Genomic DNA, 24,076 nt, shown 5'->3' with positions numbered 1-24,076 from the left:
GAGCGAGATGATTTGAACTAGAGGAGGGGGATTCCAGTAATACAATTTCTGGATACTCTGCAGCAGTGATTTCCACCTTGCCAAGAGCTAGAAAGTTCTCCACTTCCTTGGCCTACGTGCAAGTTTAGAGAATGTTTGCGGCCTGGTGTGAGGATCGAGGTGCTCTTCCTTCCTTGGTCAAGATTCCTCTTATTTTGGAATTTTTTCAGAATGGCTTAAATAAAGGCTTGGCTCTTAATTCCTTAAAAGTACAAGTAGTGGCTCTCACCTGCTTCAGGGGTTAGGTAAATGGTGGATCCTTGTTGGCTTATCCTGATGTGGCCCGTTTTCTGAAAGGAGTGAAACATCTTCATCCTCCCTTGCAGTTTCTGGTGCCCCTATGGAGTCTTAATTTGGTCTTGGATTTTTTGGTAGGCCCTATGTTTAGACCACTATGTACTCTGTCCTTGCGGTTGCTGATTTTGAAAACTCTGTTCCTTGTGGCAATTTGTTCAGCGCGTAGGGTTTCCGAACCTGCAGGCCTTGTCTTGTCAGAAGCCATTTCTCTAGGTGACTCCAGGGGTGGTACCACTGCATACTGTTCCTTCCTTTTTACTGAAGGTGGTCACTGAGTTTCACTTGAATCGGACCGTCTCTCTGCCGTCCCTGGATAAAGAAAGAGATGCGATCCTTGGATATAAAGAGACATATTGTCAGGTACCTGGAGGTTACGGAGCTATTGTGGAAGTCAGATCGCCTGTTTGTCATTCACGGCAGTACTAGATAGGGAGAGCCAGCCTCACGGGCTACTATAGCTCACTGGATTAAGGAGGTAGTCATGGCTGCATACGTGGATGCTGGAAGCCGTTACCTAGTCAGGTTCAGCCTCATTACACTCTGCCTCAGGCAGTGTCATGGGCAGAAGTTAGATTGTTGTCTCCCTTCGACATTTGCCGAGCTGTGACGTGGTCCTCCTTAAAAACCTTTTCCAGGTTTTAACGCCTGAATGTTCAGGCCCGGGAGGACACGGCCTTTGTGCGTGCAGTTTTGTCTGGACCACGGGCAGCCTCCCACCCTATTCGAGAGTAGCTTGGGTACATCCCACTTGTTCTGGATTCATCTGACTGGACACTAAGAAATAAGAAATTACTACTTACCTGATAATTTCTTTTTCTTTAGGACAGTCAGATGAATCCTTCCCTTGACTGCTGTGTGGTTGCATATTGCTCCTTCTGTGTGCCTACATGTTACAGGGATTACTGGTAAGTGTTACTACTAGTCTAGGGACTAGAGTATTATGTTCTTATCTGAGCTGAGAGTTGCCTGTTGGCTGAATATTGACATGGTTATCTGTTTTTAATCAAGTTTTTTGGCTAGTCTTTTCACAGTTGCTTTTGAAGAGAATTCTGGCAGGCTGAGGTCACTGCAGGGGTATATATACTGTGACGTCATCTTGCTCCGTCTCCATCTGATGGTAGGAGTGCAGAACCCACTTGTTCTGGATTCATCTGACTGTCCTAAAGAAAAGGAAATTATCAGGTAAGTAGTAATTTCTCAATTATTCCTTTGGGCATTCACACATATGCGACTTCTCCAGAGGACTCTTCTCTCCCAATGGAATCTGTTGTCTGGAGAATTTGATATTCCTCTTCTGGTAGAGGCAGGAATAGTTTCTCCTGGTGGCTACTTCGGGCCAATGTGGATTGGGTGGTGGCGACTTTTGATGCCAGTCTCATGGGCTGAGGAGCTGTGTGTGTCAGGATTTGGTGGCGCCGGGCCGGTGATCAAAGAAAGAGGCTTCTTGGTCTGTCAATTGGTTAGAGGTGAGAGTGGTGTGATTTGTGTTACTTGCTTTTCTTCCAAGATTATGAGGTTGTTCAGTAAGAGTTCTTACTGACAATGAGATGAAGGTGGCCTATATCAACCTCTAGGGTGCAACCAGGCATTGGGCAATAGCTCAGGAGGCGCAAGAATTGGACCTCTGGGCAGAGCAGCATTTGGGGAGGATAGTGGCATCACATTGCTGGGGTGGACAATGTACAGGCGGATTTCCTGATTTGCAAAGCATTGGATCCAGGAGAGTGTGAATTGTCGGAGGCAGTGATGTCTCTAATTTGTGAGAGATGGAGGATTACCTCATAAGGACCTAATAGCGACCAGAAGAAACACAAAATTGCCTTGGTTGTTCAGCTGTAGAAGAGAGTATGGTGCAGAGGGCATTGATGCTCTGGTCCTGTCGTGGCCTCTCAACATGCTATTGTATGTCTTCCCTCCATGGCCTATTGTGGGTAAGGTGGTAACAGCAGATTGAGAAGCATATGGGAGATGTGATTCTCGTGGCTGCTTTGTCCTTGGTTCGTGGATCTTGTCATCATGGCCATAGACGGGTCCCTGAGATTCAGCCTTCTAGAGAATCTTCTCCATCAGGGCTCCATATTTTCGGAACAGGTGATTCACTTTTGTTTTGCGGCCTGGCATGGTCGGGTTATCCTGAAGCGGTTATTACTATCTTGCTGCAGGCCAGGCGGAATTCCACATCTCTATCTTATGTGCAGGTCTGGAAGGTCTTCGAGTCCTGGTGTATGTGTCGAGATGTGCAGGCATTGCGAGCTACAGTGCCGCATATTTTGACCTTCCTGAAGGAACGTTTGGTAAAAGGTTCGGCTTTTAATTCTCTGAGGGTGCAGGTAGTGGCCCTCAGCTGTCTCCCTGGTAAAGTTCAGGTTATTCCCTATCCATGCATGCAGATGTTGTATGTTTTCTTTGTGGGGCAAAGAACTTGCGGCTGCCGGTCAGAAAGCCATGTCCGCATTTAGAATTTGAATCTGGTGCTTATGGCCTTATGTGCGGCTCCGTTTGAACCACTGAGGAGAGCGACTGTGAAGGATTTAACTCTTAAGGCGGTTTTTCTGGTGGCCGTTTGTTCAGCGAGGAGGATTTCAGAGCTACAGGTTTTATCCTGCTGGGATCCATTTTTGCAGATTTCGGAGGCAGGGCTGTCACTGTGGACAGTGCCCTCCTTTCTGCCAGAGGTAGTGTCACGTTCCTTGTTAATCAGACTGTGGAACTACCGGCCTTTCTGGATCTGGATTCCTCAGTCCCTCATGCGAGGGAGCTGAGACTTTGGGACATCTGGTGAATGTTGTTAAGAATTCTGAAGGTCACTAATGATTTTCGTACTTTGAATCACCTTTTAGTTCTCTGGAATGGCCCAAGGAAGGGGCATCAAGTTTCCAAAGCTACAATTGCATGTTGGCCCAAGCAGGCGATTGGTTCAGCATATATTTCTAAGGGTCGGTCGGTGTTTGCAGGTTTGAGGGCTGAGTCCCAGCAGGTGTCCCGCTGAGTCCCAGCAGGTTTGAGGGCTGAGTCCCAGCAGGTGTCGCCGCAGGAGATTTTGCAGGGCAGTGACTTGGAAGTCACTGCACACTTTCGCCAGACACTATTGTTCGGATGTCGGGGCTCCGACTGTGGCCGGTTTTGGTGAGAGTGTTCTGTGAGCGGGACTTTCAGGGTCCCTCCCAGTTTAGTGGGCTTAGGTACATCCCAGGAGTCTGGACTGATCTGAGTATGTACAGGGAAAGGAGAATTGTTTCTTACCTGCTAATTTTTGGTCCTGTAGTACCACAGATCAGTCCAGGGACCCACCCAAGATATGAGGGGGAGAGTCGTCTGCTCGATTTGTCTGTTGGTTTATAGTTACGGCAGAGTTATTGCAGAGTTATTAGCTGGTCACTATGCTGTTTCCACTTGACTCGAGGTTCTTTCACGGAATGTTACAGCGTCTCCACCCTCCTGTTCGTGGGTATTTGGGTGGGCTGTTAAACTTAGTTGCTTGGTTTGGCATCTTGGCTTGGATACAGTTCCATACTGAGGGACTGGAGGTGGCACACTATGTTTTATATAACAGTTTCAATAAAATTTTATCTGTCTCCATCCGCTGGCAGGGGTATAAAACCCAGGAGTCTGGACTGATCTAAGGTACTACAGGAACGACAATTAGCAGGTAAGAACCAACTTTCCTATCCCCTGCCACCAAGCTGGACATTGGGGTAGTACTGGTCCAGAGGGGTCCCTAACACCATGTGGGTGCAATGTGCTAACTGAGAGGGAAGTCTGTACCATTCTGAGCTGTGACCCTCGCTTCTGCTTCATTCAGTGATCCCTGGGGCTCTGTCATCGGGGTATTAGCCAAGCCCAGCCCTGTTTGGCTCCTGAGACTGCACAGCGGGTTACGGTTGTTGGCTGTAATGCCTGGCATCATCCCTCCCAAGTCATCGCAGCTTTGTGTAGGTGTACTGATGGTACAGTAAAAGATTTCACATTGTATTGATCTAATTTTTACCCCAAGCTACCTGCATATTGTAACTTAAGTTTTTAGTAAATCTGGCATGGCTCAAACTGCTGTGCATCGGGAGGCTCCAATTATTTTATTTGAGGTTCTCTGAACAGGTACTTTCTGTTGGCTGTGTTTCATTTCTCTTTTTGTTTGATTCCTTTTTCAGGCTTGAATGGGGACATGAATATTAATGGAATTTCCACAGTGTCGCACACCACCACGTCTGCCACGCATTCCTCATCGCACCTCAGCCACTCCACCGTGGGCTATGAATATCTCTGGAGCTACTCGCAGTACCCATCTGCTGCTGCTGCTGGGAGCCTCAAGGACAGTTCGCTCACGTCCCAGTTCCCTGGGCTCGGACAGTACCCACTGAATGGCCTCATAGCAGCAGGGCGGCAGGCCGGTGCTGGGGGGCACCGGGCTCATCAGAAGGGGGGGCAGGAGTTCTGGGATAATGGCAGCCGAAGCTCCATCGGGCTCAGTTTCAACTCTCAGGAGCTGTACAACTCTTTCCACGATGAAGGTTTTGGGGTGATTGCAAATGACCCCCCTGCATTCTACACAGCGCCCCAGCTGGCCCCCATGCTGGCTTCAGGCGCTCAGGACTCCTCGCCCGCCCCATGTGGTAAGGAGCAGGGCAGTGGACAGCCAGCTGAGGTGGCAGCCAGGGAGTTGCCTTCCGTTGTCCCAGACAGCAGAGCTGCCCTGGTGGAGGGCTTGGATTTAGAAGCCACACAGCCAGGTACGGAGTCTGCCTTCCACAGTCTGACTTGCTTATGGTTTTTATGATCTGGGTAAAGTTTAACTTTTGTTTCTAGTGCCTGCTGCCTTCTGGGGATTTATTTATTTATGTGGTTAATCATTCTTGATGCCACGCCTTGCTCAAAAAATCCAAGGCAAGTCACAAAATAAAATGTAAAATCATCATGTACTTTTCAAAAAACAATCAAACCCAAATCTAAGAATAAGCAATATTATCAGTATAAGCATAATACTTAGACATTCAGTAACTAAAATCTCATAAAATAAATAGATGTATTGGAAATTTCTCATATTTCTTACGCATAACCTGCCTAAAATTAGAAAAAACTTCTTTCATATAACCAAAGAAAAATGAGTGAAGGAAAGATGAAAACCATAAAAAAAAAATACAAATGAACATTGGCAGGGAGATAACCACTCTAATGCCATCCTGTCTCCCCTGAGAAATCTTAGGGATTTAAGCCAGATGTTTCCTGGGATATTGAGGATTTCTTACTACAGGCATGAGGTGCATTTGCAGGAGGCAGAGACAGACAGCGAGAGCTACTTCATCTGACTTTATTCTGACTCCCTGTTAATAGGTATACAAATAAGTCAACTTGTTTAAAAGTTACATACAGATTAAAGCAGCCTCAGGAAGTGAAGAGAAGGCATACAAATAACTAACATTCTTATATTCCTCTTGCTGGTAGAGTTTGAAGCCTAACTCCATGTGTGTGTTGAGTTATTTACTTTAGGGGGGTCTGCCTGATAGCTCAGAGGGACCTGGGTTCGATCCTGGCTCTGGTCTTATGTTCCTTAGGCTGGCCAGGATTAGGGCTAAGGATGCTGCGGAGGCAGCATCCACAGCCCCTAAGGGAGGAAGAGGCCCAGGTATTGAGCAAAGGCTTGATTTAGGGCCCTTGAAGGCAGGGAAAGGCCTCTGGCCCAGGGCTTTCGCTACAATGACTGGAAGGGAAAGTAATCCCTGGGTAGTTGTGAATGAAGGCTCATGGCACTGGATCCCAGCCCTGGAAATCCGAAGGGTGGAAGGAAAAGATAATGAAAATGCCTGTAGCTACAGTAACGTACCAACATCAGCCTCCCTGAGGAAGAGGACAACTCTGTAAGATTTATTTATTTATTTATTTATTTATTTAATTCTTTTATATACCGACCTTCATGACAGATGTCATATCAAATCGGTTTACATGTAACAAGGGGGTAAACATTCTTATCAACCATTTAACAGTAAAATAATCAGAGGAGGTAATAAAGTTACATATAACAAGGAGATCGAACTTGGGAGAAGAAGAAAGAGAAGGACAGAGGAATAACCATTGTGATAAAAGGTATCACTAAGTAAGTTGTCCAGTAGGCTTGAGATGTGGAGTTCTGAAATTGAATAGATTAAGGGAAAGCTTGGCTAAATAGCCAGGTTTTAAGTCTTTTTCGAAATGTTTGTAGGCAGGGTTCCTGTCTGAGGTCTGGCGGTAAATTGTTCCAAATAGTGGGTCCCGCTATAGAGAATGCTCTTTCTTTGGTTGCGGTGTGGCGTGAAGTTTTGTTAGGAGGTACATGGAGAGATCCTGTATATGATTCTCTGATGGGCCTGGAAGAGGAATGAAGTTTGAGGGGGAATTGGAGGTCCAACGGTTGTTGCTTGTGGATCGTTTTGTGGATTATGGTAAGGGATTTGTGTAAGATTCGATAATTTATTGGCAGCCAATGTAGGTTCTTTAAGATGGGGGAGATGTGATCTCTGCGGTTTGTATTGGACAAGACTCTAGCTGCTGCATTCTGGAGCATCTGTAATGGTTTTGTGGATGAGAGTGGAAGCCCCAGAAGAAGAGTGTTGCAGTAGTCAATCTTGGCAAAGAGCGTGGCTTGGAGGACAGTCCTGAAGTCATGGAAAAACAGTAGGGGTTTAAGCCTTTTTAGGACTTGCAGTTTGTAGAAGCCATCTTTTGTTGTGTTGTTAATGTATTTCTTTAAATTTAAGCGATTGTCAAGGATTACTCTGAGGTCTCTAGCATGAGAAATTTGGGCTGTAGGAGGGGGCTGAAGCGAGGAGTCATGATGGTCGGTTGAAATAATGAGTAGTTCGGTTTTGGATGTATTTAGGACTAGATTCAAATTGTTGAGGAGTTGGTTAATGGATTGAAGGCAATTTTCCCAGTATAGGAGGATCTTTGATAGTGATTCTTTTATGGGGATTAAAATCTGCACATCGTCTGCATAGAGATAATGTGTTAATCTTAGATTAACACATTATCATGTCCTTTCTGTCACCTTTTCTAGGATGTTATTCTTCTGCAGTAAACTCCTTGAGTGAGTGGGAAATTACTGGTCTGCTATAATTGCTCTGGTAGGTATGGGAAAGACATATGCCCACTCCTCCAGCTTTACAGGATGGTGGGAGGAATGGGGAAATGAAGGTGAACAGAAACTATAAATCAGTTCTAAGGATCTTTATGTTAATGTGTTATTTGTGATGGACATGTGCGAGATCACGAAGCAGCCATATCAGCCGGCAGCTTTGACCTTTCAAGTGCCCACGGCTATGAGAACTGGAGGTGTCTCAACAAGGGGACTGTGCCCATCTGCTTCAGAAAAGCGCTTCTTGCTGTGCTCACAGGGCTCTCAGAGGTCCATAAGTTTAAAGATGGACATATCTTCAGCCTATATATATAGTGAGCTTAGAGGTTATATTAACTTCATGTCCTGCTAACCTGTTAATAATTATGAAGTTGGGAGTCAGGGTTCTTAGTGGAGCAGCAGTGTACACAGCACTGTACAAAAAAGGAACCTAAGAGGTGAAATCCATAAGGCATAGAGAGTTTGCAGAAGGAACTCTGCGTTAAGCACAGAGGATGAAGGATCCCTAGTATAGAAGAGATAGTGTTGGAACAAGAACAGAGGTGGAAAGAGAGGTTTCCAAACTAGCATGAGCCATTGGCAGGGCTTCTAGTACCAGCTGCATCCCAAATTCTTCTCCCCTCACTTAAACATACTTTGGTTGACAAGGTTTTGCTAAACTTTGCTCAGTCAAGTACAGAATATTTCTTTTTTTTTGTTTAAGATCTTAAAATGTGCAGCTATGATGAGACGGCCCCAGCGCTGGAGGTGGCCGAGCTGTTGCCAGCCCCAGATGTTAGCTGCCTGGGTGATCCCGCCCCACTCAGTGAGCAGCTGGATGACTCGCACCTTCTGAGCTCAGACAACCTGGAACCATTTGGTGCAGACTTATCTAGAGGTGAGCCAGGTATTTCAGCTGCAGATGGGAAGGGATCGCCAAGTCCCCGAACAGCAGTGTTTCAGCTTAGCTTCCAGAGCATGCTATCAGAGCTCTTGGCCACCAAGAATGGTCGGATGTGGTGTGGCTGTGTTACGATGAGAAATTGAGTTTTTCTGTGCATGCTTTTATTTGCCTTGATGTCATACACACTGTTCCAGGTCTGATATCTGGAAGAGCACACCCCTGACTTCGTAAGCTATGTCCTCTGTAGCAACCAAGCATATTTTAATGAAGAAAAGCAGTAGAGTGAATATGCTGTGCACTGGGAGTTGCAGAGCAGCTGCACATCCAGGCATTACTTTGAAGAGTTGTTTCCCTGGGCGGATTTGTATAGGTGTCCCTGGTTGGGGAGGGGGTCAGGGGTGATATGATGTGCTTGAAAGAACCTGGTCAGGGTGAAGTTGCTTTTGTCAAGTTTTGTGTCTTCCTTTCTGATTCTCATCTGCTATGGTGGCACAGAGACAGGGAGTGGGGGGCTTTATGACATGGAAGAGTCGGAGCTGGTCAGCGAGGATGAGAAGGCGGCACTGGGCGCTCCTGCAGATGACCTGTCAGCGCTGGATTGCCCCACATTCAGCAACTCCGCCTCCTTCCACATCATGGCGGACGAGAGTCAGAACTCCAGCTTGCTCTATGCGGCTACCGAAGCCTCTCCAGTCCTGGAGGAATCAGTCATGCAAGGTACGCTGGTCCAGTTGTCACTCAGCCTGGCTTCCACCTGGAAATATATTTCTGCCTGCAGATTCCCTACACCTGAGGCATTCTGTCTCACTTCTCGAAGCAGCACTAGAACAGAAAGTGAGCTTCTAAATCCCACATCTGAAATCTATTAGAACCCTGGTCCCAGAAAATGGGACTGGCGCACAAAGGCAGAAAGGGAGGTTTCCCTGTATGTACCCAGATAAGACCAGACTCCTGGTCTTATCTGGTGCTACCCCAGGTTATGTGCCGGTGCTACACCGGCACATAACCTGGGGTAGTACCTACAGTCCTTCAGTATTTCTCTGTCTCCAGCAAATGGAGGAGGTGCAAAACCTGCAGGTGCTATAAGAGATTTTTTTTCAAGAGAAGATTTCTCTCCTAGGAGATTGGCAGGTCCTGGTGGGACCATCCCTCCTAGTTGTAGAGGCGGACAAGAAGTTGGAGGTTGGAGACCTTAAATTGCTCTTGGTACCATGCCGGAGGTGAAAGCTCATGGTCTAGTTCCCTCACCTCCATGAGTCAGGGGAGAAGCCTTTGCTACGCTTTAGATATGACTGTTCTTTTTCTCTTTCTGTGCCTTGCTGTGTTTTGTTATAAAGTTTACAAAAAAACAAAAAAAAATCCCAAGTGTTTTAGAGGCAAGGATCGCGTTGCCTTACTTCTGTTTTCCCTGGCACTGCTGGTGCAGGGGGGCAGCTTGGGGGATAGATAAACTTTCTTTTTTCACGTAGATAAGCAGCTGAATTAGCTATGCTGTATGGGTACGTCCTCTGTGCCACTAGGTGGTGGAGCTCTCAAAGCCTAACAAAATCTTTTAGCCAGGTACTCCCTCCATCCTGTATCCTGACAGGATTACCTCAGGCTCCTCAGTCTGTTTTTTTCCACGCAACGATGTGCGTGGAGCTCCCTGCTTCTCCTCTCTTCATTTTAAAATAATAACATCTATGAACATATCTTAACTGATAACAGAGGAAAAGAAACAATATATATATAGCAACACCGGCCCCTCAAACCAGTGTGAAGCCTACCAAAAAACCCTCCAAAAAACCAAGTTCGATCTTGAGCACGCATACCACCTATATAATCAATATAGGTCGGGTACTAACTAGTATGAACACCAGTTCCATTCCACGTCCACGTACGTGCTTACAGGGCATCTAAGAAATTTGGAGGTTCCTTCTGAACCACAATTTCCAGTGGACAGCATTACCGGGGGGAAAAAAAAAAGAATACTTTATTGGATCCTCCACCATATTTCTATCAGCGACTGAAAGTTCAACTAACAGATTCGTGTTTCCATACTAATGTCACCTCCCCACTCGCTCCGGGGAAGTTGAGTTGACGATGCAAATGTTTCGTGCTCCAGCATCCGCTCCAATATACACCAAAAAAGGATAAGTCAGTGGACGACTACTAAAAAAAAATATATATATACAAGAGATGTCAAAGGAGTTAAAGTCTTTCTTCGGAAAGGCTCATAACCCCTATTCTAACCATTACAATTTGCATCGCATATCTTGATACTCGACAGGCTCTAGAACCACAACTTCTAATACGCCTTGCCTCACTACCATAACCTTGAGAAAAGGTGGAAGCACTTTCTGCACTCCGTTATTTTTCTCCGTAACCTGCAGGTCTCCTTTAAGACTTCAACAAACACCTTGGCAGTCAACCATCTACCATAGTTTACGGACAACTGGGCATGTTACCGTCCCGTCCAGACAACTTATTCGGCGATCAGTTCACCGATACCACACAAAGCCTCGAGATTATAATTGGTAGTCCCCTTTCATACCTTCTCTCAGCGTTCATTTAACACAACGCTACTAATCAGCCTTGACCCTCTACCGAGGATTAAAAAAAAAAAGAAGGAAATGGAAATTAACCTTCAAACCTTACTCCACTTATAAGTGTCATCTTTTCAACCATTGAGGCAACAAGCTGATCAGCCACACCCACCACATCAGCTCACTAGCTGCGGCATCCTATGGATCCTCAACCTCCAAAAACCCGGTCGGGTTTTACGTCGTCATAAGGCTACCCTCATTACCTTGGGGATAAAGTTCCCCGCTTATTCACAATCTGTAGTTACATTGCACTGATTCAATTAGCTTAAAAAGATTATAATTATAATACGGATAATACATGCAGAATGCCTTCTCTCAGGATCATTCTACCGTCCTTCATCCCGGGGGTCACTCTGCCTTTGCAACAGGTGCAGGCATACATATTAATCCACTCCAGTACCTAGTGTTGCCTAGGTTTTTTCCAAAAGGGCAACCATTCATATGGCCTTCTTCCCACTAGTTTTCAACAACTACTGGACAATTATGATGCTGCACCTTCCGTTGTCAGGGAGAGTAATCTTTCCCTATTTGAACGATAGTTTCCGACTGTTCATCCATTCCAATGCTACCAGACGGCAATTTTGGCAGACGATTCTTGACTAATCAATCTAGGACTCTTAATCCAAAATAAATAAATAAAAAAAGAAACAGGGAGCCAACATTGCAGTCTATTACAACTGCAATCCATAGGTGCCTGCATCACGAGCTTCACGACAAGGCTTTCTAGTTATCCGAGAGCATTGACTCTCTCTCAACAGATGGTACAACTCTACTTCACAGTACTACAGTGACAACTTGCTAGGCCATAACTGTTCAGACACATGTATGGTAGCCACCTGCATTGTTCCGAATACATGCCTCCATATCCGCCACCTGCGAGGTGGCCTCAGGCACCGATAAACTCCATTCATTGACCTCTCACATTCCTTGGTCTGCAGTAAAAAAAAAAAAAAAAAAAGGGATGCACTCACAACTGTGGCTACTCCCATTGACATTAACGGGCTCATCCTTGCCTTCCCTGTGCCATCACATAAGGCTCATCTCAGCATTGGTACGAATTTCAGACACAAGCTCTATCGACTTCGTACAAACACGCTCTGCACATATACCTCAGAATTCCCTACAAAGGAATGATGTACACGATTCACACAGAATCCGTCTTCCATTGTTTAAAAAAAAAAAAAAAATACAACAAAACAGAAAGTGTATCCGGTTCCTAAACCTCTACGATGTGGCAGTTCAGAGACTGGATCATGCTCCTCGACTATCCATCTCACTTCCATCAATATTTACCCAGAATTGTTGATTCAAGACCGGACAAACTCAACATCACTTTCGCTCCCACAAAGGGGGGAACTAACTACAGCAGTAATTCCAGACATACTTTCACTAAGACGTTTTCACTACTGAGGATCTCTGCAACACTGTACAACAGGAAAATGGAGAACTTTGTTCGATTTCTCTGAGCTCGCTCAAACTCCAGGGGCCTTTCTCATCGATTGGTCACAGCGCATATTTATGCATTCCCTCCGTTTTCCACTCATCTCTCGAACACTTCAGAGATACAGAGAAGACCAGACGACTCTGCCATGTCGCGGATATCCATTGAAACCAAGCGCATCTGTTCCTCATCGCGCCAACATAACCAAGACGTCCATGTTAAGGTTGCCTACGACGTCTTTCGATCCACAACCCAATCCTCCTGGACGCAGCTCCTAGTTCCTTCGCTGGGCCGAGGGAACATCCTCTCCACGCCTCCCTACACCTTGGAGCGTGGTCTTTGACGAGCTCGCTTATCTGTGTTTTTTCTCCTATCCTCAGATCAACTCTCCATTACATTCAGGTACCGGGGAGATTGTCCCACTGCGCTTCCAAGTGTTCATCAACCGGTGTGGCCTCTTGACTGGCCCACCTGGCTGACTTCTGCCCTGCCTCCATCCGCGATACAGCAAGGGCAATACAACTCCTCACTACGAGTTCTTGTAAGCACCATTGCAGCTTATTACCTTCATCTAGAGGAAAGACCTCTTTCAGGTTATTCATTGGTATACAGGTTCACGTATGACCTATTACGCCCACATCCACCTTTACGAAACCATCGGAGCCATGGCACATTAACATGGATGTCGAACAGCCAATGATGTTCTTCCTTCCTGTGCACCTCTACACACTTGTCACCTTCGCTACCTCTCACACGGGCCTATACAGTTTAGTGCGCTCCGGTGGAGCGCACTGTTAGCCCACGTTTGGACGCGCGTTTTCGACGCACTAGCTTTACCCCTTATACGCGTATCCAACCCCCCCCCGAAACTAATAGCGCCCGCAACATGCAAATGCATGTTGATGGACCTATTAGTTATTCCTGCGCGATCTGTTTTTTCTGCTTTTTTGTACACTTCCCCGGCGCCGGCAGGCATTAATTTTTGAAAGTAAAATGTATGGCTTCGCTGCACATTTTGCTTTCTGGATCGCGCGGGAATAACTAATAGGTCCATCAACATGCATTTGCATGTTGCGGGCGCTATTAGTTTCGGGGGGGTGGGTTGGATATGCGTATAAGGGGTAAAGCTAGTGCGTCGAAAACGCGCGTCCAAACACGGGCTAACAGTGCGCTCCGGTGGAGCGCACTATACTGTATAGGCCCGTGTGAGAGGTAGTGAAGGTGACAAGTGTGTAGAGGTGCACAGGAAGGAAGAACATCATTGGCTGTTCGACATCCAAGGAAAACGGACGCCGGCATAATTGAGCGTCCGTCTTCTGACCTGTGGGCTGATTTAAACATTTTTTTATTTTTTTTTATTTTTGGGGCCTCCGACTTAATGTCCGTTTTCCGAGCCCGTGGCTGTCAGCAGGTTTGAGAACAGACGCTGGCAAAATTGAGCATCGGCTGTCACTCGCTGACAGCTGCTGCAGTGTCCCTAGTGCCTCTTTTTACTGCGGGCCCTCATTAGCATATTCTTCCCCCCTGAATCGCGTGCACAGGAGAATTGCCTGTGCGCGCGCCGGGAGAGCGGGCAAACGCCCGCTCTCCCGCGACTTTTACTGTATCGGACCGATAGAAGGTGTTTTCTTTCCTGTTCGATTTAACTCCTACAGGATAACCAAGTGCATTACAGGCATTGGTTCACTACCCTCTTTCTCTTCAATCTCACCACAACAGGGTAACCTTGCATGCTTACCCAGAGTTTTTCTACTAACGGTGATGTCCAGTTTCTGCATTAACCAAACCATCATCTAACCCACGTTCCTTCCAAACCTCTTCCAATTAACATTAAGGAGAGATTGACATACCTTTGATTGTACTCGTGCACTAGCATACTACATTAAGCGCACTTTGTCACCCAATCGACCCTCATGGCTGTTTTCTTCGTCAATCCCAACGCACAAGAGCGTCCAATGACGACTACAACTTCACCCAAAAAGATATCCAATTATATCCTTTTCAGCGATAATAGAAGGTCGCTAGCGCTGTCTGCGTCCCTGGGGTCACATCAGGTGCATGAGATGTCAACCTCGATTGCCTCTCTCCCCATCGAGCACCTCTCATGAACATTTGGACAGCGGCGACGCAATCACCGCTGCACATTTTGCATCCCACCAGCGTTTACACAGACAGACGGTGGATGATCCTTTTTCGATGGACTATTCTACAGAAGTGCAAACTTCCAAACAAATACAGCCTTCATAGGAACTGTCTGCCACTTTTTTCGTATTGAGCAAAAAAAAAATAAAATTAAAATTCACTGAAACATACTAATTGCTCAATACATCAGCTAGGGACTCCCATACAGCATGACTAATTCAGCTGCTTATCTACATGAAAAGAGCAAGTTTGCTTACCGTAAACGTTGTTTTCCGTAGATAGCAGATGAATTAGCCATGCTGACCTGCCCACTTCCCTGGACAGTTCTAGCATTCCTACCTTGCTTTGATACTGACTGAGGAGCCTGAGGTAAACCTGTCAGGATACAGGAGGGAGGGAGTACCTGTCTAAAAGATTTTTTAGACTTTGAGAGCTCCGCCACCTAGTGACACGGAGGACGTACCCATAAGGACTGGCTAATTCATCTGCTATCTACGGAAAACACCGTTTACGGTAAGCAAACTTGCTCTTTGGCTCTCTTGGTGGTTTGTTTCCCCATTTAGGCGTCTGCTGCGTGGTTGGCGCGGTGCCCAGGTATGCCGAAGGAGGATCGATACTCCGTCTGTGGCCGCTACTCCACACGCCTGTTGCGCGCCGGTCACTGTTCCCAGTGCCTCGCTGCAGGGGAGGGCACATCGGAAGGGCCTGCGGCGGCATCCCCTATGCAGCGACAGTCTGGTGGGCCAAAAGCTGCACAGCGTGAGGCTGATGATCCGCTTCCGCTGAGCGTGGGAATGATGGCCATTTTGGAAACCTTTGCGGCTAAGTTGCAGCTTAAAGCAGGGGGAGGGGATCTCCCACCTGCGCTTTCTCCGGCCGATTTAAGCCTCGAGGAGGCCACGGAAGGCATTTGGAGGATGATTTTGCGAGTTTCTCTCCTTTTCCACCTGAATTTGTGGTATTGATGCATAAAGCCTTTTTAGCCCGCAAGACCGTGGGGCAGCCCTCTCACAAGAGCAGGGCAGCTGGACCCCTGCCCGGTAAGAGGTCCATGTTTTCAGGGACTTCTGGGTCCACGAGGATTTGGTGGTGGGTCCATGGTCATCCGGAGTTGGGGGCCGCTGAGGAGGCTTCCTTGGAAGATTCTGATCGAGTATTGACACCGGGGGATAGCGCTTCAGACACTGATCCTTATCAGGGACCGCAGGACCTGGCCAAGGAGCCAGGAAAGGTTCCAGTGATGGATGGAGACAATCCCAAGGTGCTTTGCCTTTTTTAAGAGGAAGAACTGGGACCCCTGATACCATATGTTCTGGCGGAGTTGGGTATAGTTCCTCAAGAGGAATCAAATCAGGATGAAATAGATCCAGTCATGGCGGGCTTGCGGGATCCAGCCAGGACTTTTCCGTTTCATAAGTCAGTGAAATAGTTGGTGGTCAGTGAGAGGGATGCTCTGGAGACTGGCCTTAAGGTGAGCTAGGCTATAAATAAGTTGTATCTGTTGCCAGAGGACACTCTGGAGGCATCCACCTGCGGGTTCCGAAGGTGGATGCCTCCATCTCCGCAGTTATGAAGAGAGTGACCATTGCAGTGGCGGGGGCCACGGCTATGAAGGATGTGCAAGACAAGAAGCTGGAAGTGCATCTTAAAAAGATATTTAAGGTGTCGGCACTGGGCATCCGGGTGGCTGTGTGCAGTAGTTTTATGTTTCAAGCGTCACTGCAGTGGGTGCAGCAGATACAGGAAAACAGAAGTATGTCACCCTCTGAGTCTCAGCAGGCAGAGCGTCTAGAGGCAGCGGTTGCTTATGGCGGGGATGCTGTATATGAGCTCATCAGTACTTCTTCCAGAATGATGATGTCTGTAGTCTCTGCCAGGATGCTTCTTTGGTTGCAGAATTAGTTGGCTAAAGTCTCCTCGAAAGCTCAGCTTGGAGCACTGTCATTCTAAGGCAAGCTCCTCTTTGGCGAGGACCTGGAGCAGCAAATAAAGCTTTTGGGAGAGAATTAAGTTCACAAATTGCTGGAAGACAAGTCCAAAGGGTCTCTTCCAGTACCCTCTTGGTATCGTGCCAGAGGCGTTTTTCAGCAGATCAGAGCTCGGGCTACTGGGCAGAGGCAGGTTTCGAGGAGGTTGCAGTCCTGGAACCAGTCCTTTCGGATCTATAGAGTGGGCAGGGAGGGCGCAAGCCAGGGTTCTGGAGGGGCTAAGCTTTCACAAGCAAGACTGACCTACTCCTCCATCCCAGGGATTAGAAGGTCTTCTCTCTCATTTTTACGGGGGGTGGGCCAAGGTTACGTCAAACCAGTGGGTTCTAAGCGTGATAGAATAAGGTTACATTTTAGAATTTGCTCGGCCTCTTAGGAGTCTCTTTTATGGTATCTCCCTGTGTCTCGGCAGAAAAGGAGTGAGTCATGTTGCAAACTCTCGAGCGCTTGCGTCTGCTGGGAGCCATAGTTCCCATGCCTCTGCAGGAATAAGGGATGGGATGTTATTCCATTTATTTTGTGGTGCCCAGAAAGGATGGGGAATTCTGCCCAATTCTGGACTTGAAGAAGGTGAATTGAGCCCTCAAGGTTCCACGGTTTCAGATGGGATCTTTGAGTTCCGTTGTCACGGTGTACGAAGAGGAGAGTTCTTGGTGTCTCTGTATCTGACGGAGGAGTATCTGCATATCTGGTTCCGTCAGGACCATCAGAGATTTCTCTGGTTCATGATCCTAGGAGAGCATTTTCAATTTTACGCCCTTCCATTCGATTTAGTGACAGCTCCGTGGATCTTCACCAAGGTGATGGTAGTGGTGGCGGCGGCGCTCAGGAAGGACGGCGTGCTGGAACACCCATATCTGGATGATTGGCTGATTCGAACAAAGTTGCAAGACCTATGCAGGCAAGTGGTAGAAGTGGTGTTGCGCCACTTGCAATCATTGGGTTGGATAGTGAATTTGTCTAAGAGCCAGCTTCTCCCCTCGCAGGTCTTGAGTTTTCTGAGGGCGCATTTCGATACCTGAGTGGGGAAGGTTTTTCTCATGGAATATGCTCAAGTTGCATTCTCAGGTTTGGAGTCTCTTGCAGGCCCATGATCCTAGGGTCTGGGATTACTTGCAGGTCCTCGGCTCCATGGCATCTACCTTGGAACTCGTTCCCTGGGCTTTTGCTCATTTGAGACCACTTCAGCAGGTGTTACTGTCTTGCTGGGATCCAGTGTCGAAGCAGTTTCATCTTCCCCTGCCGCTTACAGACTCAGCAGGGTCCAGTCTGTCATGATAACTTTCGTGTCGCCATTTGTGCAGTGGAGTGGACTTTGGAGGTTCCACAGTGGAAGGTGGTGACTATTGATGCCAGTCTCTCTGGTTGGGGAGCAGTGTGCCAGTCCCAGTCAGTCCAAGGGCAATGGTCTTCGGAGAAAGCATTGTGGTCCATCAATCGGCTCGAGACGAGAGTGGTGCATTTAGCCCTCTAGGAGATTTTTACCTCTTTTGCATAACTGCCCGGTCAGGATCCTGTCCAACAATGCGACGACGGTAACCTACATCAACCACCAAGGGGGGACCAAGACTCGAGTGGTGGCTCAGGAAGCGGAAATACTGATGTGTTGGGCAGAGCAGCATTTGTCTTTGATAGCAACCTCCCATATTGCGGGGTCTGACAATATGTAGGCTGACTCTCTCAGCAGTTAGCTCCCATTGTCCTGGATCTATCGGAAGAAGCGATGAATATCATTACCTACAGATGGAATGTTCCTCATATAAGAACATAAGAACATAAGAAATTGCCATGCTGGGTCAGACCAAGGGTCCATCAAGCCCAGCATCCTGTTTCCAACAGAGGCCAAACCAGGCCACAAGAACCTGGCAATTACCCAAACACCTAGAAGATCCCATGCTACTGATGCAATTAATAGCAGTGGCTATTCCCTAAGTAAACTTGATTAATAGCAGTTAATGGACTTCTCTTCCAAGAACTTATCCAAACCTTTTTTGAACCCAGCTACACTAACTGCACTAACCACATCCTCTGGCAACAAATTCCAGAGCTATATTGTGCGTTGAGTGAAAAAGAATTTTCTCCGATTAGTCTTAAATGTGCTACTTGCTAACTTCATGGAATGCCCCCTAGTCCTTCTATTATTCGAAAGTGTAAATAACCGAGTCACATCTACTCGTTCAAGACCTCTCATGATCTTAAAGACCTCTATTATATCCCCCCTCAGCCGTCTCTTCTCCAAGCTGAAAAGCCCTAACCTCTTCAGCCTTTCCTCATAGGGGAGCTGTTCCATCCCCTTTATCATTTTGGTTGCCCTTCTCTGGATCTAATGGATCTAATGGCAACTCAGCGGAATGCCAAAGCTCCTCAATTCTTCAGTTGCAGGAGAGAGCGAGGAGTGGAAGGAGTCGATGCCCTGGTTCTTCCTTGGCCAAATGATGTTCTGATATACGTGTTTCTGCCATGGCCTCTGGTGGGCAAAATAGTGAGAATAGAGGTCCATCCAAGAAGAGTAATTCTGGTGGTTCCAGAGTGGCCTTTGAGGCCTTGGTTTGCGGATCTGGTCAGTCTAGCTGTGGATGGACCACTGAGGTTGGGTCATCTTCCATACCTGCTACGCCAGGGACCCAAATTTTTAGGTCAGGCAGATCGCTTTGTCTAGCGGCTTGGCTTTTGAGAGGTGGTGTTCAAGGAAGAAGAGATATTCTGAGGATGTTATTACTACTTTGTTGCAAGCTTGAAAAACTTCCACCTCTTTGGCATATGCTAGGGTCTGGAGAGTTTTTGAGTCCTGGTGCGCTGATCAAGGGTGACCCTCAGCAAGCCTCGAAGTTGCAGACTCAGGCCTTTTTGCACAAAGGACTGATTAAAGGTTTGTCATTCATCTCCTTGAGAGTACAGGTCTTGGCCCTGGGTGGTTTTGTTCATGGGAAAGCCCTTGGCGACGCATCCAGATGGGGTGTGCTTCCTCAGAGGAGTGAAGCATTTACGCTCTCCTACTCATGCTGTTTGTCCGCCTTGGAGCCTAACTTGGTCCTCAAGGGCTTGTGTGCGATGCCATTTGAGCCTCTTAGAAGGGTTATCATAAAGGATCTCACTTTGAAGGTGGTATTCTTGGTGGCTATTTGTTCAGCTAGAAGGGTCTCAGAGATTCAAGCCTTGTTATGTAGGGAGCCTTTCTTATGAATCTCTGATTCGGGGGTCTTGTTGCAAGCTTGATGGTTTCGGTGTTCCACTTGAGTCAATTGGTGGAACTTCCTGCTTTCCAAAATCTGGAGTTTGGTATGCCTCATGCCAAATAGTTAAGGCGTGTGGACGTCCGGCGTGTTTTGTTGTGGTACCTGGAGGTGACCAACAGTTTGAGTGTTGGATCACCTTTTTTATGCTGTGGAGTGGTGCAAAAATGGGTCAGAAGGCTTCGAAAGCCACGATTGTCCGTTGGTTGAAAGAGGCCTTTGGTTTTGCTTAAATTTTTTTGTGGTCATACTGTCCGAGAGGGCTCATTCAGTTCGGTCCCAGGTGGCCTCCTGGGCAGAGTGTCAGCTAGTGTCCCCACAGGAGATTTGCCAAGTGGCAACTTGGAAGTCTTTACATACCTTTGCCAGACACTATAGATTGGATGTCCATGCTCCAGAAATTACTGATTTTGGAGAGGGCATCCTTCGATCGGGACTCTCACAGTCCCACCCAGGTTAGGAAAGCTTTGGTACATCCCAGGAGTCTGGACTGATCTGGGTACATACAGGGAAAGGAAAATTGGTTCTTACCTGCTAATTTTTGTTCCTGTAGTACCACAGATCAGTCTAGAGTCCCGCCCAAGGGTATGTGCATTTGGAGAGTCTGCTCGATCTGTCTTTTGTCTGTTGTCTTTAATATCTGAAGAATGGCACAGGTTTTTTGTCTCTCGTTAAAGTTTTTAATATTGTTTATAGTTGTAAGTTGCTTTTTACTTCTTCTGCTCGTTCGGGGGATATTGTTTCATAAATTGAACATAAGAACATGCCATACTGGGTCAGACCAAGGGTCCATCAAGCCCAGCATCCTGTTTCCAACAGTGGCCAATCCAGGCCATAAGAACCTGGCAACTACCCAAAAGCTAAGTCTATTCCATGCTACTGTTGCCAGTAATAGCAGTGGCTATTTTCTAAGTTAACTTAATTAATAGCAGGTAATGGACTTCTCCTCCAAGAACTTATCCAATCCTTTTTTAAACACAGCTATACTAACTGCACTAACCACATCCTCTGGCAACAAATCCCAGAGTTTAATTATGCGTTGAGTGAAGAAGAACTTTCTCCGATTAGTTTTAAATGTGCCACATGCTAACTTCATGGAGTGCCCCCTAGTCTTTCTATTATCTGAAAGACTAAATAACTGATTCACATCTACCCGTTCTAGACCTCTCATGATGTTAAACACCTCTATCATATCCCCCCTCAGCTGTCTCTTCTCCAAGCTGAAAAGTCCTAATCTCTTTAGTCTTTCCTTATCATTTTGGTCGCCCTTCTCTGTACCTTCTCCATCGCAATTATATCTTTTTTGAGATGCGGCAACCAGAATTGTACACAGTATTCAAGGTGCAGTCTCACCATGGAGCGATACAGAGGCATTATGACATTATCCGTTTTATTCACCATTCCCTTTCTAATAATTCCCAACATTGTTTGCTTTTTTGCTTGCCGCAGCACACTGAACCGATGATTTCAATGTGTTATCCACTATGACGCCTAGATCTTTCTTGGGTGGTAGCACCTGATATGGAACCTAACATTGTGTAACTATAGCATGGGTTATTTTTCCCTGTATGCATCACCTCCAATTGGTTGGAGGTGTTGCTGTATCAGCTTGGGTACATAGTAATACTGAAGGACTGCAGGTGCTACACCAGGTTATGTGCCGGTGGCTGTGAAAACTTCTCTGCTGGGGAAGGCAAAACCCAGGAGTCTGGACTGATCTGTGGTACTATAGGAATGAAAATTAGCAGGTAAGAACCGATTTTCTTTTACAAACCAGCAAGAGCCATTGTCAGGGTTCTAGTACCAGCTGCATTCCAGGTTCACAAGTTCTTCTCTGCTCAATTTAACATATTTTCAGTTGAAGATATTTAACCAAACTTTGCTCAGTCAAGTACAGGGTGACCAAAATAACAAAAGAGATGGAACAGCTCCCCTACGAGGAAAGGTTAAAGAGGTTGGTTCTGTTGAGCTTGGAGAAGAGACATCTTAAAAGGGCTATGATAGAGGTCTATAAAATCATGAGTGTAATAGAATGGGTAAATGTAAATTGGTTATTTTCAAAATAGACAGACTAGGGGGCACTCCATCTAAGTTAGTATGTAGCACATTCAAACCAAATTGGAGATAACTTTATTTCATTCAATGCCCAAGTAAGCTTTGGAATTAATTGCCAGACAATGTGGTTAAGGCAGTTAGCGTAGCTGGGTTTAAAAGAGATTTGGACAAATTTCTGGAGGAGAAATCCATAAACTGTTATTAACCTAGTAGAATTAAGAAATAGCCACTGCTCATCATTGGACGATAGCAGCATGGGATCTATTTACTGTTTGGGATCAGGCTAGGTACTTGTTACCTGGATTGGCCACTGTTGGAGACGGGATGCTGGGCTTGATGGACCCTTGGTCTACCAGTATGGCAAATTCTTATGTTCTTATGACATTGGTTTGGGTGGAATGGCCAACGGCAAGTGCAGGATATAAAGGTGATATCAGCAATTCCCTGTACGTACCAGGATCAGTCCAGACGGTGGGTTATGTCCCCCGTCCAGCAGATGGAGTCAGAACAAACTTCGAGGGACTCACCATAAAGGCCAGTACGCCCTCTGCAGGAGCTCAGTATTCTTCTGACTCCAGCAGATGCGAGTAGGGGAACCGGTTGTTCCCCCAGAGTAGCAGGGTTTTAGTACTTCTGCTTCTTTCTTCTTTTCTGTTTCCTTTTGGGAGCGTCTTGAATCAAGTTTTGAAGTTTGAAAAAAAAAAAAAATTGACAATTTTTGGGGAGGCGTGGTTTGTGGCTTTCTGCTAAGCTGTTTGCCTCCTCTAATTTTCTCTCTCCTTTTCGCTTCCTACCTAGCCGGGGGTAAGTTGTTTTGTTTGTTTTCTTCTTTCCCTCGCGTCTAGGTTGACTTGGGAGCGGGTGCCTCATGGAAGCCGGTGGTGCCGGCCTCTCCACCTCAGCTTCCTCCGCCCCACGGACCCGGGACGTGCATTCCCCGGGGTCGCGGCTGTAGGGAGGGTCGTTTCCCCTGTGCCTTCGGGGCGATTTTCGACCGGGCAGCGCCGGCCGGTTGGGCCCCCCCCCCGCGGCACCTTTCCTCCTCCTCGGGGCCCCCCCCGTGGCCTTTCCGCTCCTCCCCCGGTGATCCCGATGCTGCGGCCGTCTCGATGTGCGGCCTGCGGCGAGCCGGGGTCGAGGATTTCCAGAGAGGGGATCTGCGCGAGGTGCCTCCCCGGGGGGGAAGGCACCTCGCAGCCACTCAGCAAGTTCTCCTTCCTTTCGCAGCGGCGCGGGCCGGCCACTTCGCTGCCTTTGGCGGGAAGGGCGGCCATCTTGGATCTCCAGCGTGCTGGGGATTCTTTCTCAGCGCGGCCAGATGAGGAGGAGGGGGAGCTTTCTCCACCAAATCTTGATCCGGAGGAGGGACCGAAGGACCCGGGGTCCCTCCCGACTATACCGCGATTTTCCCCGGAATTCATCCTGCTTATGCACAGTGCATATTTGCAGGTCCTTGATGCTCCCGGTGGCCTTAACATGGGCCCCCCTCCTGCCAAGACTCCACGGATTCCGTCTGCTCCGCAGGGCCACCCCGACCTGGTGGGTTCGGTGTCTGGGGCCCCACCACCGACCACCCGGCTCCACCCTGCGCCGGGAGGAGCGGGGCTGGTCCCAGTCCCGGGGGGAGACGCCTCAGATCCCGCGGATCCTGCGCTTCCGGACGCGCAGGTGTTACCTTGGCCGCGTGGGGCGCGGCGACGCGGCGTGTGGGAGGGGCTGTCTGGGGTCCGGGGAGCCACGAGAATAATTCAGCGGCATCGGCAGCGCGATCGGGTAAGGATCGCGGCGTTTCTCTCCAGCACACAAGCCAGCATCTTCGCGCGACTAGGAGAGCCAATTCTCGCGCGATTCAAAGCTCTGGCCACGCCCCCCTGACGTCAGACGCTGGCAGAGGCACCTCTGCGCGGGAAACTTGACTATTTAAAGGGAGCAGTTCCTCTGATTCACTGCTTCGGCCACGATTGTTCTCTGAGCTATCGTCTGGGGATTTGCCTTGGTTTCTGCCTATTGATTGTTGCCTGACTCGGACTGTGTACTGGATTTCGCTGCCTGCTGCCTGCCTTTGGATTATCTGCTTCTGGTTCCTGATTGTCTGCCGCCTGCCCTGACTCGGACTGTGTATTACTTGTGTCACCTCCAGGTAAGCGGTCTAGCCCGCGGTTCCACTACTATCTACGTGGTTAGCATAACAGCAGGCAGAGGGAGACGACCCACGTGCGCTCTGCATCTTCCAGCGGGAGGAGTTGGACGCTCTGATTCCTCAGATTCTACGGGAGCTGGACCTGGACCCGCCGCCGGACCCGCCGGC

At 47.7% G+C, this 24,076-nt stretch overlaps 1 protein-coding gene across 4 annotated transcripts in view; it reads left to right on the top strand.

Moving 5' to 3' along the window:
• The window catches only part of BAZ2A (bromodomain adjacent to zinc finger domain 2A), a 248,264-nt gene that overhangs the window by 17,330 nt on the left and 206,858 nt on the right, over positions 1-24,076 (top strand). For all 4 annotated transcript variants that reach the window (XM_029594826.1, XM_029594828.1, XM_029594825.1 and 1 more), the window contains exons 3-5: positions 4,485-5,063; positions 8,145-8,318; positions 8,820-9,041. In XM_029594826.1, coding sequence (XP_029450686.1) covers positions 4,485-5,063; positions 8,145-8,318; positions 8,820-9,041 — 975 coding nt within the window. The remainder of the gene's footprint in view (positions 1-4,484; positions 5,064-8,144; positions 8,319-8,819; positions 9,042-24,076) is intronic.

The sequence above is a fragment of the Rhinatrema bivittatum genome, chromosome 3 (genome assembly GCF_901001135.1).
Source record: "Rhinatrema bivittatum chromosome 3, aRhiBiv1.1, whole genome shotgun sequence".
In the NCBI taxonomy this organism is placed as follows: Eukaryota; Metazoa; Chordata; class Amphibia; order Gymnophiona; family Rhinatrematidae; genus Rhinatrema; species Rhinatrema bivittatum.
The sequence above is the reverse complement of the archived record's forward strand: the minus strand, read 5'-3'. Positions and strand labels throughout refer to the sequence as shown.